The sequence below is a fragment of the Hemibagrus wyckioides genome, linkage group LG11 (assembly GCF_019097595.1).
Source record: "Hemibagrus wyckioides isolate EC202008001 linkage group LG11, SWU_Hwy_1.0, whole genome shotgun sequence".
NCBI classification, from domain to species: domain Eukaryota; kingdom Metazoa; phylum Chordata; class Actinopteri; order Siluriformes; family Bagridae; genus Hemibagrus; species Hemibagrus wyckioides.
The window spans coordinates 29,506,195-29,523,945 of NC_080720.1; the positions used below are offsets into that span (position 1 = coordinate 29,506,195).

At 36.3% G+C, this 17,751-nt stretch overlaps 1 protein-coding gene across 1 annotated transcript; it reads right to left on the minus strand.

The window, feature by feature from the left end:
• Positions 1 to 734: 734 nt before the first annotated feature.
• Positions 735 to 16,864, minus strand: cyth4b (cytohesin 4b). Its single transcript, XM_058403950.1, has 13 exons — positions 16,682 to 16,864; positions 12,824 to 12,906; positions 11,824 to 11,888; positions 11,172 to 11,238; positions 8,592 to 8,710; positions 7,978 to 8,058; positions 7,465 to 7,577; positions 7,225 to 7,373; positions 6,650 to 6,761; positions 6,324 to 6,400; positions 6,145 to 6,216; positions 5,477 to 5,631; positions 735 to 2,607 (listed from the first exon to the last, which is right to left on the minus strand). The coding sequence occupies exons 1-13, from the start codon at positions 16,803 to 16,805 to the stop codon at positions 2,526 to 2,528; spliced, it is 1,299 nt and encodes a 432-aa protein (XP_058259933.1). The 5' UTR covers positions 16,806 to 16,864; the 3' UTR covers positions 735 to 2,525.
• Between the last annotated feature and the right edge of the window lie 887 nt (positions 16,865 to 17,751).

Here is a 17,751-nt window from a genome sequence, read left to right on the forward strand (position 1 = left end):
AACACAGCAGAAGCCATGCGGAGAACATGTGAAACCCCACAGAGAGTAAAGCAAGCTCAGGACAAAAGCAGGAGACGCTGGACCCCGTTTTTTTAATAAGCTACATTGTGATAGTCTTGAAATAATTTTTTGAGTTTCCTGGGGAACAGTTTTTTTGTTTCTTTTGAAACCACACGAATTTCAGAATCACCACAGGATGTTAGCTAAAGCTTACTTATCCAAGCGGCTTTCACAATACAAAAAAGGTACATTAGGGTTCGTGACGTTGATTTAGGATGAAGTAAGATGCTTATCTCAGCTAAAATAAAATCCTTACAGATATGCTAAGGCGAAAAGAGGCTGGTGTGGAGGCCACAGAGAAATGCGTCGTGGCTAAAAATAAACCTGCCGTGAGAATGAGCTTGTGTGTGTGTGTGTGTATGAATGTGAGAGAGTGGAAAATGCATCTAAAGTGTAGGAAGTGTGTCTACATGCACTACGTACTGTGCAGTTTATAAGACACTTATGAAGCAACATTAGAAACAAATATACAGAGAGTATTAAACTGATAACCTGATGTGTGTGTGAGTGTGTGTGTGTGTGAGAGAGAGAGAGATAAAAGAGAGACAAAAGGAAAAGGAACTCAGGTGACACTTCCTCTTTTCTGCAAAACAAGTGTCAGATAAAGTCATGCTGTAAAACATGTTGCATGTTTTTAAAAGTCACTTTAAAGAACACACACCGATACAATTAAATAAAACAATAAGACTTTAATACCAATAATCAAGTGATTCACAATAATACGCTACGTACACAAATGCTGTACAATAAAATAAAAAATACATACACTGTATCAGGCAAATCTGACGAATGTCCGACGCATAAAATTTTACAAGTAAGTATGTTTACATTTATTTACCATTCTTCTTTTTTTTTGGATAAATAATCTAATTTTTATTCAGGCATATTATACACACAATGCATAGGGCATGTATTAATAAATACGTAATTGATATATACAACAAAGAGGAAACACAGAAAGTTGTGTCCAGTTATTGACCCTGTACACTACAGGTTTAAGTCAGCTGCGTAACACTTTCATGCTGGCTTTCATGTTTTTTTGCTAGCCGTGGTATGTGTTATATATTAAAATAAGGCATAGACAGATGTATAATGACACTCATACCAGACTTAGCTATAGTGGAATCAGCTAACGAACTAGGCGAGCTTGCTTTCTAGATTCGATTATTATTAGTAGTAGTAACAACAAAGAAGAAATAAAATTGAAATAAAGGAGGTTCGATGTAGAGGCAAAATAAATGAAGAGTGTATGCGAATACACTTAATGTAGGATGTCCAAAACTTTATGAAATATTATCCATTCCATATTGTTTATAACTCACTTTACATAAAAATGTCACTAGCAGTTTTTTCATCCACGGTTGTTTTTATTGCTCGTCCCCTCAGCTTGTGACCTAATTGGCTGTGAAAAGTTGTTACTCTTCACTGTGACCCAAAATAACACATTTTTTGGTATCAGCGTCCCATTTCAATTAGATTTAAAACATCTGGTGGAAAAGAAATGTGTTCTTACTTCGAGATCCTATCACGCTTTCTAAATAAAAATCTAGCATGTATAAATTGTTCAGAAGTTTTTATCGACTAAGATGGCGACTCAAGACAAGAAGTATCGTCAGTATTAAAGCATGGACAATTGTGCTTTTTGTGAAAAAAGTTGATCGTTTAGGTTAATTTAATAAGAAAGTAATGCATATTATATGTATTTAATATTGGCTTCAAATGGAATTCCATTTTCAAGTGTAATTCCAGCCCAAAACATGAAAATTCACGTTCAGAAATGGGTGCAACTGAAGCACTTAAATCAGCAGTTATAATTGAGGCCCGAAAAACCAATGTGTGTAATTTCTATAATAAATCCTCACTGTACTCTGCAATCAGTTCAACTCTGTGTGCTAGGAGTCTAGTGGACGTGTTACGATTTGAATAAAATCGATACCATCACACCGATTTACATTGATTTGTTCGGAATTTGATTTGCGTTCCAAAATAACGGACGAGTCAGGCGATATCGGAACAACGGGCCATTCAATGACCTGGTGGTATTCATCAACTCAATCCTCAATCAGATTTCAGATTAGATTGCATGTGCAAAGATAATACACACTTCCTATACTGACAGGCTTTATTTCCCACAAGGAAAACACTCTTCAAAATATCCAGCTATGGCTATTATTACAAAATGCAGATCCATGAGACCGGTAAAATTGATAATACTTCGATCTCAGAAAGTAAACTGCCTTCTCAAGGCCTTTAAATGACCTCTTTTGGCAATTTTAAAAGATTTTAGATAACAGTCTGAAAGTCGGAAATAAGGACTAATTGTGCTACAGACTACTGTTTGTTCCACAGAATCAGCGGCATACGAAAAGAACCACTTCTCATCACTTCCTGTTTGGTTTCTGCTACATGCAGACTGCAGTGTCTGATCACTTCGAAACTCCGTATCCCATAATGCTCTGCTGTGGTCAATCCTGTGCTGTTTGGTTGATGACTTTCTTCTTTCTGACTGAGACCAGGTCATAAAACGGATCTTTTGTGATGCTTGCCCTGTAATAAAAGATAAATAAACAAATATAAACAAATCAATTTGTCTGTATTTCGCTTGTTGAAGAGACAAGCGAGCCAAACTGAGAAAATGATTTTTTATACGTCAACTTTACCCAACTGTAGTTTTGGTGTGAACTCATGCTACCGAGGCTAGCAAATTAACTATCGTTAATTAACCATGTACCAAGCTAAAAATGTCAAGAATAGCAATATTTTAACCTCAGATGTTATGGTAAATAACTAAAAGAATGGATAGAGAACATTAAAATTGCTAACAAGTCAAATGTCTATAGATATATTGAGAAATGTCAACACTGTTACTGTTATTACAACATCACAACCTGTATGTAACAATTAAAACTCAAAAGAGAGCTAGCTAGCATGTAGTTACCTAAAAAAACATTTAAAAAAAAACATATTTTCCTCAGGTTGTCCTAAGTGGTGCTCAAGAGAGAGCTAGCTAGCACAGAGTGAGCTAAAAAAAAAAAACATTAAAAATATCAATATTTTCCATTAGATTTTCCTCAGTGGTGCTCAAGAGAGATGACTAGCATGTAGCTAAAAATAATAAAAAATATAAATATTTTCCATCAGATTTTCCTCAGAGGTGCTTGAGAGAGCTAGCTAGCATGTAGTGAGCTAGAAAAAAAAAAAAAAAACATTACAAATATCAATATTTTCCTTAGATCTTTCTCAGTAATGCTTAAGTGAGAGCTAGCTAGCATCTAGGTAACTAAAAAAAATAAAAAATATAAATATTTTCCTTCTATTTTCCTCAGTGGTGCTCAAGAGCGAGCTAGCTAGCATGTAGGTAGCTAAAATAAACATTTAAAATATCTATATTTTCCTCAGATTTTCCTCGGTGGTGCTTAAAATAGATCTAGCTAGCATGTAGTTAGTTAAAATAAAATAATTTTAAAAAATAAATAAAAAAAAAAACATAAAAATGTTCAATATTTTCGTCAGATTCTCCTCAGTGGCACTTGAGAGAGCTAGCTAGCAGGTAGTTAGTTAAAATAAAATAATTAAAAAAGTAATAAAAAAAATAAAAATGAAAAAAAAAAACCATAAAAATGTTCAATATTTTCCTCAGATTTTTCTCAGAGGTGCTCAAGAGAGAGCTAGCTAGCATGTAGTTAGCTAAAATAAAATAATTAAAAAAAAATAAAAATAAAAAAAACATAAAAACTTTCAATATTTTCCTCAGATTTTCCTCAGTGGTGCTCGAGAAAGCTAGCTAGCATGTAGTTAGCTAAAATAAAATAAAAATAATAAATAATAAAAAAATAAAAAATAAAAAGCATGTATAAAAAGTGTTAATATTTTCGTCAGATTCTCCTCAGTGGCACTTGAGAGAGCTAGCTAGCAGGTAGTTAGTTAAAATAAAATAATTAAAAAAGTAATAAAAAAAATAAAAATGAAAAAAAAAACCATAAAAATGTTCAATATTTTCCTCAGATTTTTCTCAGAGGTGCTCAAGAGAGAGCTAGCTAGCATGTAGTTAGCTAAAATAAAATAAAAAAAAATAATAATAAAAAAAAATAAAATAAAAAGCATGTATAAAAAGTGTTAAAATTTTCCTCAGATTTTCCTCAGTGGTGCTCAAGATATAACCCTAACCCTTAGCTAAAATAAAATAATAATAAAAATAATTTAAAAAATGAAAATAAAAAAAACTAAATTTCAATATTTGCAACTAAAATAACACTATAATTACAGTTACACACACATACACCAAGACCAAACACTCAGAGGTTCACCAAGTAATATCATCACTGTGTCACAACTCAGGAAAATTCTATCACAGTCTTGTAAAAGTCATCAAAACCACAAGAGCACAGCATTTAAATGAAGTAAATACCACAAACATGGGTTCATTTCCTGAACAAACTGCAGCAACCCTTGACTGACTTTGTATTTGCATTTGATAACTGATCACATAAAACATTTTAGTTCAGACATTAGTCAGAACTATATTTATCGAAGAATACACACAGGGCACAATAATGTGTTTCTATTATTCCGGCAAGTTGTTGTTTACTTAAATATATTTGCAGAATCAGAAAGGCTAGCAATACATACACAGCGGCTAGCTAATAGCATCAGGAATATCAATATTTTTCTTCAGAATTGTTGGTAAATTACTAATAAATGATCACACAATTAATAGTAATCAACAAGAATGATTTGTTTTCTATTTTCCAGAAAAGCTGTTCTGCAATTTAAGTAACATACATTGAGTATAAGCGAGCTAATAATAACCCAGCTAATAGTGCTAGCAAAAGATAAACAGCTAAAGGAAGCCTAGCAAAGCTAATAGCACCAGGAATATCAATATTTTCCATAAATCTTAAATAAATAACTAATAACTATGAAAATAACTATGAAATGGCTTCATACAACTAAAATTGTAAAAAGAAATGTAAACATTGTGTGGTAAATTATAAATAATTTGAACTCCTGGAGCCTTGGAGGCTTCCTGTAAATACAGTACCTCATTTCTTGACTAATAAATGTCAGCTGAGAAGTATATTAGCTTATGTATTAACTTATAGAATAAAACAAACTTTTGAAGCCTATTATATATCTAATTCGAACATTTTTGGGTAAGCTTAAGCGAGGTAAAAACCAAAGCTTTTTAGCTAAACATATCAAGGATATCAGTATTTCACTCAGAAAGCTACATTATAGCTAAACGTACACTATAATCCCCAATGAATCAGGCTTTTAAAAATGTATTTAGAAAGGTTTAGTCAGTGTATGGAGACATAAATACTACAAAAGTGTAATTTAAATACATCTTTTAATGAACATAACCCAATTAAAAGGTAGAATTGGCACGAGATTATAGAAGGAGGTGGTGCGCGACCTGATAGCTTCGATCCAGTCGTCTCTCTCTTCGGCTGTCGAAGCACAGATCATGTAGCTCTGATGTTTCCCCTCCACCACCCGGCCGTCTGTCTCCGTCTTGCATGCTTTGATCTTCTGTCCCTTACTGTTAGGGTTGTACAGCTCCAAACAGTACTGCAAACACATTCACATACATATACATGGCTTTTTAATAAATACACTCACTGACTATTTTATTAGCAACACCAATATCTCCGCTGGATTACGCTCTGAATAATTTTTTTAATTATCAACAACAACGAATTATTTTTGATTATCTTCCTATAACATGGCATCCCCCTTCTGACTTTATTCCATCTAGAAAAACTTATTGGTTCATACCGATGTCTGTGTAATGTCACAGAACTATTGCCAAGGTTTTCAAGATTTTTCCTATGCCGCAATCACAGGAGGCTGGTTTGCATGCTACAGTCTGACACATACACAAGCATTCACAGATCTTCAAACGCAAATGCAAATGATGTACTTTCCCTTACACATGCACATGAAAAGAAGTTATGAAATAACTAAAGTTCCTACACAAAGCAGAAGCATCACTAATTCTGAGTCTACGGTCTTCACTCATTGAAGTGCTAGTGATTTCTATTTCATTAATCGTCAGCTCATCAGAATTGCCTATAACCTCACCGGTTTACGCGTGTAGTTGACTTCTCTTACACAGAGGTTCTCTAGAGGAATGATCCCCCTTGGTTCTTTGTCCTAGAAACCAAACATTCGATGAGTTGTCTGGATTTAATGAAGGTTAAGATGATGGTGTAGATCACAGCTCATATTGCAGTACCAGATATACAGGAATATTAACTCACTGTGGTGTATTCGAAGTAGTAGAGGCAGTTATCAGTCAGGATAAACCATCTCCTCTTCCACGTTTTCACTCGTCCTCCTGCACAGATCACAATATGTTAACAACAACTCCACTGTATAGAAGAGTCTGTCAATGAGGTGATAAGATGTGGACTGATGTGGCCTGATAAGTGGCTTTCCTTTTACCACCCTTGATCATGACATGTTTTATTCCTCTGATACTCCACCATCACATGACCAATTAGATATGAGAACTCAACAGTGCTCTGGAATTTTTTTTTTTTCCTTAATCTTACTGATTTATAATAAATGAAGTAAAATCCAGTACCCAGTTTGAGAAGCCAGCCTTCCCGGTCAGGGTTGAAGAATGTGTGTGTCAGATCGTTCCCATCATCCTCTGGAATTTTGAACGGCTCGTTCCGTATACTGTCATATAGTTTCTGTGGGGAGAGGTAACAGAAAAGAGGAACACATGAGGGTATGGAGAAACTCACTGACGCCAAAGAGTCATTCCAGAACGTGATCTGTGATTGCTCAGTGAGAACTTATATTCTCATTCTGAAAGAAATAGTAAGATCTTGTTTTAAGAATGAAAATAAAAGTGATCGATATGCTCTTTGTTAATCAAAAGATTACCAGTGTTTGAATCAAAACAATACGAAACCTCGTACATTCACAGGTAGAACATGTGAAACTTCACACAGACAGTAACCTAATATCAGATTGGAGCTTGTAAACCATTATTCCTGATCTTTTTGGGCTAATTACTGCATCTTTATTTGTTTTGTTTTTTTGACCGACACTCTTGCTGTTTCCACATTTCATTTCCTTATTTTGTTTAGATGCAAGTTGTATGTACTGTAGCCTGTCAGGGAAGAGTGTGTTCAGGTGATTGGCTCTGACCATGAGAAGCTCATTTGGAAGATCTTCGCCGTTGTTGATGCCTCTGTTCATACTGATGAAGCGCTCCAGTGTGGTCTTGTCCTTCACGTTGGGGTTGTGCAGGCTGGTGTTCAGCATGATGATGGCAAATGAGAGGATGTAACAAGTGTCTGAAAATAGATTACACACATTTATATGAGCCACGCATTTATGTCACTCATGTTCCTTATCAAATAAAAGTAAAAGAGCACATTGGCTCACCAGTGGACTGGAAGACGTCTGAATTGCATTCGCAGTAGCGAGTGGCAAAGGCCTCCATCATACGGTCAATCTTCTGTGCCTCACCAGGAAGGCGAAAGCTCCACAGAAATTGCCTGAGAGAAATGAAACATTTTTTTTTTACAATGTTTTGTAAGTAGTTACAAGTATTTTCAGACACTAAGGACTGACTGGTGTCACTAATAGAGATGATAACTGTTACAAAACTTCATTGGAGACTCCTTAAAAATTAACAACTAGCAACAATTTTAACAGTCCACCATAAAAGTGGCTATAGAAACAATAACAAGTCATTTGAACAAGTCCATTTATTATAAATCCGTTAATTATTCTAGTAACCTTGTAACTACTGTCCAAGATGCTGGACGCAAGACGCAAGATTTTGTAAAAAATAAATCAACACTTTCTGACAAATCAGAATCTAGCATTCTATAATGGTGGAGTAGAAAACGTATACAACCAACAGGTTTAAATGATTAAAAGTCTGATCCTAACCTCAGTGCCTGGACAAGATTGAGGTCTGAAAACTCATGAAGTTCCACAAAAGCTTTTAGGATCTGGAGGTGCATCTCCTCTCTGTGGAGGTTGCATGATGTTATTGCATTGCAAGAGTTCAAGAATCAGAAATATATCAATAAATGAGAAATAGAAAACATGTCATTAGTAATAAAAAAAAAATTCCCAATGTTCGATCTGTTCTTAGAGCTACGATGCTAATGTAGTTAACAAGTAACAGAAGTTAGAGTGTAACATACTAATATATTGAGATTTGCTTGGAGACTTATATGAAGCAAGTAAATGAAAAGGGCAACTATGTACAGCAAAGATTTTGTGTTAGATCAAGTTAGCAAACTTAGCCTTCGAATGCCAGGCTCAAAACAAAAAAAAAGAGTTGATGAACCAAATACATTTGGGGTAAAATTATGGGAAATTTGATTCCTTGCCAAATTACCATTGTGGTCAGACCTGGGATCAGGTAATAAGATCTGGAGCAAATCTCATTACCTAATACTGCAACTTTTACAAAGGTTTTACAAGGAAACATTTTAAAAGCATAAAACATGTACCTTTGTAGTGAAATTGTAATGAATGTATGGTTAATGAATTACCTTTCTCCCAAGAAGTCTCCTATAGCAGTCTTATTGAGACCTTCCTCTTTGTAGAGGAACTCAGCAATGCTCTGGGCGTTCCACTCCAGCAGGTTATTTTGCACCAGGTAATTGATCCCCTGTAATAATAGACACATGAGTCTGTTGTACCCTAACCTTGTTTTTTTGATCTTAGGCTAAAAGTCTGTGCCAAGGCCATAGCCCAAAGATATAGTGTCTTTGTTGAATTTAGGGTCCCAAACCTTACAGTTGAGTCCAAAGTCTCAAACCTTAGAGTCAAGTCAAGTCTAGAGTCCTAACTTGTAGAGTCTGAATTGAGTCCAGAGTCTCAAGCCATAGAGTCTTTGGCAAGTCTGAGTCTGGGTCAAGTTCAGAGTACACAAGTGGTAAACTCAAGTCGGGTTTACAGTCCAAACCTGTAGTGTCTGGGTTGAATCTAGAGTCCCAAGCCAAAAAGTCAGTATTAAGAGCAGAGTCTCAAGTCTGGGTCAAGTCCAGAGTTTCAAGATTTAGATCTAAGTTGTATCTAGAGTCCCAAGCTGTAGAGTTTGAGTTGAGTCCTAAGCTATAGAGGCTGAACTGAATCCGGACTCTCAAGCCACAGAGTCTGAGTTGAGAATAGAGTCTCAAGTTTCAAGTCTGGGTCAAGTCCAAGATTTCCATGTTGTAGCATCAAGTTGAGTCTAGAGGGCAAAGCTGTAGAGATCTAAACTGAGTCTAAAGTTCCAAACTGTGTTTTCCGCATCAAGTCCAGATACCCAAGCAGTAGTGTCCAGTGGAATCCAGAGTGTGGGTCTTGTTTTAAATCCCAAAGTATTTTAGAGAGTATAAAACTTGGTTATGAGTCAAGGAATATGTTTTGAGTCTGAGTCAATCCAGAGTCCCAAGTTCTGGAGACTTGTGTTGGGGTTAGTGTTATCCTGGTTAGAGGTTGGTGGTCTACTTAATATTTGACTTCTTCAAGCCTTGGGCACCAAAGAGATGGTATTTTTCCTCTTGAGGATACAATTTATGCTGATTCCTCCATTTAACTACTCTCGTATTCAGCAGGAGCCGGACCCCCCACACTGTGCTATTGTCCTGGTTTAGTTTACTCAAGGTTAAGTTTACTGTAAGTCTAATGATTTGGTGTCATATAATCTATCTTAGGCAATCATATAAAGTTGCACCAGCAATCATGTTGAGCTTGAATCATAGTAAGCTTCATAGTAAGCTTCTTCTTCTTCTGAATCAAGTCCAGATACCCAAGCAGTAGTGTCCAGTGGAATCCAGAGTGTGGGTCTTGTTTTGAATCTCAAAGCATTTTAGAGAGTATAAAACTTGGTTATGAGTCAAGGAATATGTTTTGAGTCTGAGTCAATCCAGAGTCCCAAGTTCTGGAGACTTGTGTTGGGGTTAGTGTTATCCTGGTTAGAGGTTGGTGGTCTACTTAATATTTGACTTCTTCAAGCCTTGGGCACCAAAGAGATGGTATTTTTCCTCTTGAGGATACAATTTATGCTGATTCCTCCATTTAACTACTCTCGTATTCAGCAGGAGCCGGACCCCCCACACTGTGCTATTGTCCTGGTTTAGTTTACTCAAGGTTAAGTTTACTGTAAGTCTAATGATTTGGTAATCAAATTAGGCAATCATATAAAGTTGCACCAGCAATCATGTTGAGCTTGAAACATAGTAAGGTTCTTCTTTTTTTTCCAAAAACAAAATAGCAATGTTAGTAGTACTGGAACTCCAGCATTATGCGTATGTAACGTCATAGTAAATACTCTGTTGTGCTTCCTAAAATCTTAGTCCTGTTTTTTTACTTCTCTGAACAAATGTATACAAAAACTGCAAAAGTGGAAGTTTGATTAAGCTATTACACAGTTCTGTTGTCTCTCAAAAGTCTAGTATTGTATTTGGCTATTGCAATACGCTACAAATGGGTAAGACAGAGCATCCCACAGGCTAGCACTTGTAAAACAACACGAAGCTCAGCTTTTAACTCTGTATGAAGAACTACATGGACTTCACAAAATTGCTACTGAAAGATCGTAAAAAGCACAGCATGCTGGGACGTCATTTCGAACAAATTCTTTTCAGCCTATCGATCATTAAAAAAAATAATGTTTTGTTTTTTTCTGCTTGCCAGACTTGGTGCTGCTGCGAAAGTCACCCTTTTGAAAACCACACTTGTTCAAAATGAAAAACCACAGCACCGTTTAAAAAAAAAAACTATCATAAGGGGCGGCTCTTCCGTTTCTGTCTTTCAGATGCTCACTTTCAGGAAACTCTTACCTCTGCTGTAAAGCAAGTCCATTTTTAAATATTAATGCCAGTGTTTCTTCCACGCCTACATGTGTCACACTTTTTCAGCCACACAGACTACTACTTCTAACCGATCTGATTGGAGGAAAAGTTAAGCCTTTGTAAGTGGCATTTTTAGTTTAAAAATGAGCAAGATATGCTTATTCTCTGGTTTCCCCTGCAGATTGTGTGTAGATAAGATTTATTTTAATCTGTCACACATAAACTTTATAGTCACAGAAGCATTAATATTTAATTCAACTTGTAGGCAGTGATGTATAAAAAAAAAAGTACCTTTTTAGGGTCCATGTTGAATTTTTTCTTGCCGCTAGAAACCTGCTTTCCTCGCTCGAGTATTTTGCTGTAATTTTACAAAAAATAAATGAAAAATGAGCCACTTTCAGAATATTCACGGCTGCGTCTGAAAAAATGAGTGAGCGAAGCATAACCTAATAATAAAATTGATTTAGGATAGACTACGTCAGGGTTCCCCAACCTTTTTTGTACCATGGACCGGTTTGATACCAGACAATTTTTCCACAGTCCAGGGGAACCAGGGGGCGGGTGGGTGTTATGGGTGTGATAAAGGGAGCTCATTTAAGCTAGATTTAGACCGAGTTCACACTGCACGATTTTCAAAGTGGTCAGATCACTGGTGCTTTCACACTGCATGACTATCTAGGGTAGCATTCAGTCGCTGCTGTGTTCACACTGCCTGATGGATCGGTGAAAGGAGGTATATATATATATATGGTATATATAGGTAGGAGGTATATATATATATTGTATATATATATAATTTTATATATAATTTTATATATATATATATAAAATTATAAGTATATTGTTTCTTTGTGGCCCGGTACCAGTCCGTGGCCCGGTGGTTGGGGACCCCTGGACTACGTAATGTAACATTCACATTTGTCCTGACTGGAGGTTCACTCACTTCTCTTCTGTAGACTCAAAGTCCTGAATTTCAGCCATTACGTTCTCGATCTCCCATTTCAGCTTCTGCAAAAACATTTCAGCACAGTTTGACTCATCGGCTCTCACACACTCAGTCACGCACGCACACACACACACACACAAGATGCAGCATGGAAACAGCACTGTTGCTACCGAGGTCCATTTTTTTTCAACAGAGCAACCCAGAACTGACTAACAGGCTAAAAAAAACACAAAAAAACCCCACTGAAGATTTTAGTAAACTAGCAATGCAGAAAATAAAGGTGCCAATCTAGATTAAATATTTTAGATATTTATATTTTTGTTTACTTTCAAACATATTTTCTGTTTGTCTTAAAGAAACAACAAGGCATGGTAATAATTGTTGTAGTATAATGCAATGACGTTCTCTGTATCTGTCTGTTGTTATGAATATTTGTTACTGTATTCAGGTTTAAACCTGAAGTGGTTGTGGCTTAAATATAGTAAAAAAGAAAAAAAAAATGCCACCACTGTCATCCTGTTGTGGGACTTCTAGCTCTAAGAGTTATATCGTCTACATCACTGTAGTTCATAATTGGTCTAAATTAAAGAGAGTTTCATTTTTGTTTCTGTTTCAGGTATTATTTTTGTTTTGCCACAACCATGACCTCTGGCTTTTTACCAGAGATGCTGTTAATAAAAATGAATGAAACCAAACATTTCCAGCTTGCATGACTTGCATGACATGTTACCAAATCTCAACCATGTGACCTTTTCAGGCAAGCAAGGCTGATTAGAACACATCTGTTCAATCCGAACAATGTTTTCGTATGAAGTTTAACATCAGATTATTAGTATGCTGAGTGCGTGAAAAAAGACGAAGTACTAGCTGCAAAATCTCTCTTTATGTGATTTATGGTCTATAGTGTAATTGGTTAGGCTCAAGTCAGTGGCTCAACAGCAATACCACAAGACCAGAAAAGTACAACTTTTGATATGAAGCAAGCTTTAAAAAGTACCTGAATGTCAGCCAGGAGGTCTTGCTTGTGAATCTTGAGGTTTTCAATCTCAATCTGTTCCTCCGGCGAGAAATCAGGAGACACTAACACACACACACACACACACACACACACACACAATGAAACAAATCAATTATCTCATACACTTACCAGGCATAACATTATGACCACCTGCAAACCAAAACAGCCCTGACCCATCATGCACTGTGTATTCTGACACCTTTCTATCAGAACCAGCATTAACTTCTTCAGCAGTTTGAGCAACAGTAGCTCATCTGTTGGATCGGATCACACAGATCAGCCTCCGTACATCAGTGACCCTTGGCCACCCATGACCCTGTCGCTGGTTCACCACTGTTCCTTTCTTGGAGCACTTTTGATAGATACTGACCACTGCAGACCGGGAACACCCCACAAGAGCTGCGGTTTTGGAGATGCTCTGATCCAGTGGTCTAGCCATCACAATTTGGCCCTTTGTAAAACTCGCTCAAATCCTTACACTTGTCCATTTTTCCTGCTTCTAACACATCAACATTGAGGACAAAATGCTGCCTAATATATCCCACCCACTAACAGGTGCCATGATGAGGAGATAATCAGTGTTATTCACTTCACCTCTCAGTGCTCATAATGTTATGCCTGATCGGTGTATGCCTTTAAAGCCATATTTAGTCTAAAGATCCAAGGAGTGATCTTGAAACTAAAAGTGTCATTTGAGTGACCTCATTGAGAAAAAAGAAGAAAAAGGAGGGGTAGAAAGTGAATGTTCAGACTGAAACTGGAAGCTACGTATGGATTAATACTTTTCCACTTCATTCATTTCAGTAATGTGACTCAATAAATTTGAGATTTTGACCAATTTTTAAAAATTGGTGCTTCATTGTTAAAGCATGTTTGCATTGGTATTAGTACTGAAACGTGTCACATACATATAGTATTTTTACAGACGAGAAAGGACAATAAAAGACTTAATGTTTGTATCTCTGGGTGAATTTTTTCCTCTCTCTTACTATTGCATGGTTTTAAAAGAAAGTCTAACTTTTAATAATATAATAAATAAAAAAAAAAATCAGGGCTGTAAACAGTCATTCCCAACAGTCGCTCTCTTCTCTCCCATTTTTTGCAGAAACCACAATGTCCTCCATTCTGAAGACTTTTCCTTGTCAGAAACTTTTAAAGTTATAGCTATACCTATATATGTTTATGTGAGTCATCCATCGTATAGGTTAATGTGCTTTTGATATACAGCTATATTGTTATCTATTTTATAGTATAAAATGGTACTCTATTAGCATAAATGATGCTTTCAGGCATCAGCAGTAGCTCTCTGGAAATTTTTGTCATACACAACCACAGAAACTTAACCACTAACCACTGAGCCAATCCTCCCACTAATGTTTTACAAAAGAAAGCATGAAAAAGTTTTCTGGATTTTTCCCAGACTCTCGTACAGTATGACTGATTTAAGATTTCAGATTAGATCCACACTGGAGTCTTGGAATCACAGTCTAATCACTTTTGGCTAAAAGAAAATAGCCCTAAAACAAAACGAAACAAAAGCTGTAAAGAGTAAATAAGTCATCGACAAAACAAACATATCCACATTTTCTCTTCCTGTAATCAGCATGTTTGTATGTCACATGCGTGTTGGGTGTGTGTAAGTGTAAAGGGTGGAGCTGACAAGGGTCTGTAACACTTCTCAAAAAAAGAAAAAAGCAGTGTTTTTCTGACTTTCAGGAAGAAAAACAGCTTGAATTTCTCACTCTGACACTATACCAGCTAAATACGCCTGTTGAGCAATGCTTCAGTCAGAATCACCTGGCTAGATGGAATATTTTTCGATTCAGCAACTAAAAAAAACCAATCCCGCTTCCCCACAGACACACAGTTATGTTGTAATGTTCTTGCTAAGCAGAATACTAAAGACTAGCTAGCATCTGAGAGTCCTGAGAAGCTCGTTACTGCAAATATTAGCAAAGATTAGCATGCTACCTCATTTAAAACACTAGATTTGACTCGACAAATCCTTTATTGGCAGTTTTTCTGTTGAAAAGTTGCTGAATATGTATGAAGAAATATTATATTAGCAATTAGCATTTAGCTTGTGTAACAAAGCCAGCTTCTGATTGAAACCATATTTTGTTTTCTAATATAGGTGTGTTTATTGCAAACGTTCTTAAAGATGTAAAACACAACCAGGGATTCAACTATAACAGCCATGTGGCCGAAAAGTGACTAGATTTTAAATGCGTTCTACACGAGCTATACTGAATCAGTGATATCTGTATAGGTCTGAGTAGCTTGTAATCAACATAATGTAGAACAGGAAATTGTGGTTATTTGTCTGAATGTTACCTAGGTATCTTGTGGGTGGATAAAGAGGTGAGTGTGAACAGTTTGATAAGAAAAGAAAGAAAGAAAAAAAAACACAAACCTCAATATAAATTATTTTGGCACGAATTTATAATATACACCAATATAAGATTATTATTTGTATTATTTTCCTATTTGTTATTTCTTTAATGTTCTGTCAGGATGCTTCCAAACTGGATTATGCCACTTACCACAAGACAGTGGTACAGTAGTACAGTTATTCAGACTGGAACATTCAGAATGAAGGAAACATAACACGCAAGTACAAGGTTCTTTTATAGTGGTGTTGAATCAGATGGTGATGCTTTAAATAAGATTTCTTCACCTGGTGGATCCAGCAAATTGTTTCAGTGGACATTTAGCTGAGTCCAGCACCTGAATACTGCCCAATAAACTTGGAGTTGTTCAAGTTTTCAATACATGACCTGTTGTGGCTTCTGTAGCAAGTTTTTTTCTTCTTTTTTGTGGTTTGTTGCAGCCAATCACATTGGTTTATCCAAATTAGTTCAGCAGAAGAAGGGCTAAAAACATTGCTTGTTTAAAAATAAAAATTAGACCAAAAACGTGCCCACTTATCCACACCTTTGTAAGCAAGAATTTTTTTAAAAAATGATTAATATCCATTTTGTTTGAATCATCAAACAATTTCTTATTCTGATCTGAGCACTCAGAAAATGTGTACTAAACTGTGCCTTATCTTGACACTTGGCTAGTACACGTACCTTTAGGTACCTTTGATGTGAATTGTTCGAGATATAGTGTATAAAAAATTAGACCATTACTATAGTACCTATGGAGCTGAAGTAGAAGTTACATACAGAGCTACTAGAGGTCTATGCTTGATGGCAACAAGGTGGTACAGTTAAGTACACTTATTTTTTCTGACAGCGTGAAATCCTTGTTGCTGACATCAGGCTTATCAAGCATCTTAGTGTAGGAAAGTGGTCTGCACAGGGGTCTGGTCATTATAGTTGACCACTATTACCATAAAGTCAATAGTTTCAACTTGTTCAAGCACTTTCAAATAGCAGGGCTCATTTAGAAGTTCATGAGACCAGGGTTTTATTGGCAAATCTGGATTTTGAGCTGATCATTAGTTCAGAAAATTGAGCTCTGAGGAACTACACCATCAAAAACGAGGATCTGTGTTTTTATAAACCCTCCCCTGTCTTTATCATGGCAACAACCCTGCATAGTTCACAATTTTCTTCTTTCTCTAACGTAATTCAAGTCATAAGCTCTTTAACAAACCCTTCATGTGCTAGATCTGGTGGTCCATGAGATCTCCAGGACTGGCAGGTGTGTCTATGTAATGGTGTGATTTCTGTGAGGAAAAACTCACAGAAATCTGTGGTTAATGGAACCTGCTCAAGCTTACACAATGATTCAAAACATCACGGTAGACTAACCGTGCAGCAAGAGTTTCCTGTTTTTGCTCTACAAACACGACCACCATCTCAAATAAAGTTTCAAACTTTTACTTACTCAATTGACAGCTCTCCATGTTTAGACCACTGCCCTCTTCTATGAAACGTCTACAAACTGGATCCACTCCGATTTCAGATCCTCTGGGTTGTTGAGTTGTTAGAGATACAACAAGACATTGCATGCTTCAGTCATCTCCGGGGGTGAGAAGCTGAGAATTACTGCCGCAAACGCCTGCCTGTTAGTTCCTCTATGAAACCTGGTGGAACAGGGTTGCCAGGTCTATTCATACTGTGAAGTCCACCCAAGCACCCAGTATGAACCTAAATTATGTTATCTATTGTAGATTATATCTAGCTTCCTCTTATGATTAAAAATCAACTGAAAATGATCTGGCAACCCCTAATAATGACGAATGCTTCATTTCAGTCAAAGGGTGACGTTACTGTTCTCTCACTAGTAGCTGAATTTCAGGAGTACTTTTGAATCTAACTATTATATTAATTTTAACATTATATTAAAATATTATATTAATATTAATCAATTTTCTTTTTTGTTTGATAAGCATATAGTTGGGTGTATCTGCCTATGTATATATGTATACATTTTAATATTGAAATATGATAAGGAGGAGGAGTAGGAGGAGGAGGATATGGAAGAGGAGGATGATGAGGAGGAGAAGGAGGAATGTGGTTACAGTATTAGAAATATTTAGAATGCTGTGTCGTGTTCACAACCACCCAGTCTTCTCTGCATTTTGGAGCCGATTAGTTTGCCATCTACTGGTGATGAAGTTACACACAGACACACCCTCACCTGCCACTTTAATAGGAACACCTCTCATAGCCTTACTTTCCAATTCTGGATCCCAGTGTTGCCTTCTGCATTTGTAGCTCTTCGACATGATGATTTGCATTTTGAAATGCTTTTCTTCTCACCAAGTCTGCTTGAACCAGCCTGAACTTTGTCATCTATGCATCCTTGAGGGACACCATGTTATAAAGTACAAGGATATGTGACTTCTACGCTGTACATTCAGTTCAATTATCCAATAATAAGATCTAAATCTGTGAAACTAGCCAGACTTACAAGTCTTTCACAATTCTTTACAGACACCGAGAAAAATGTGT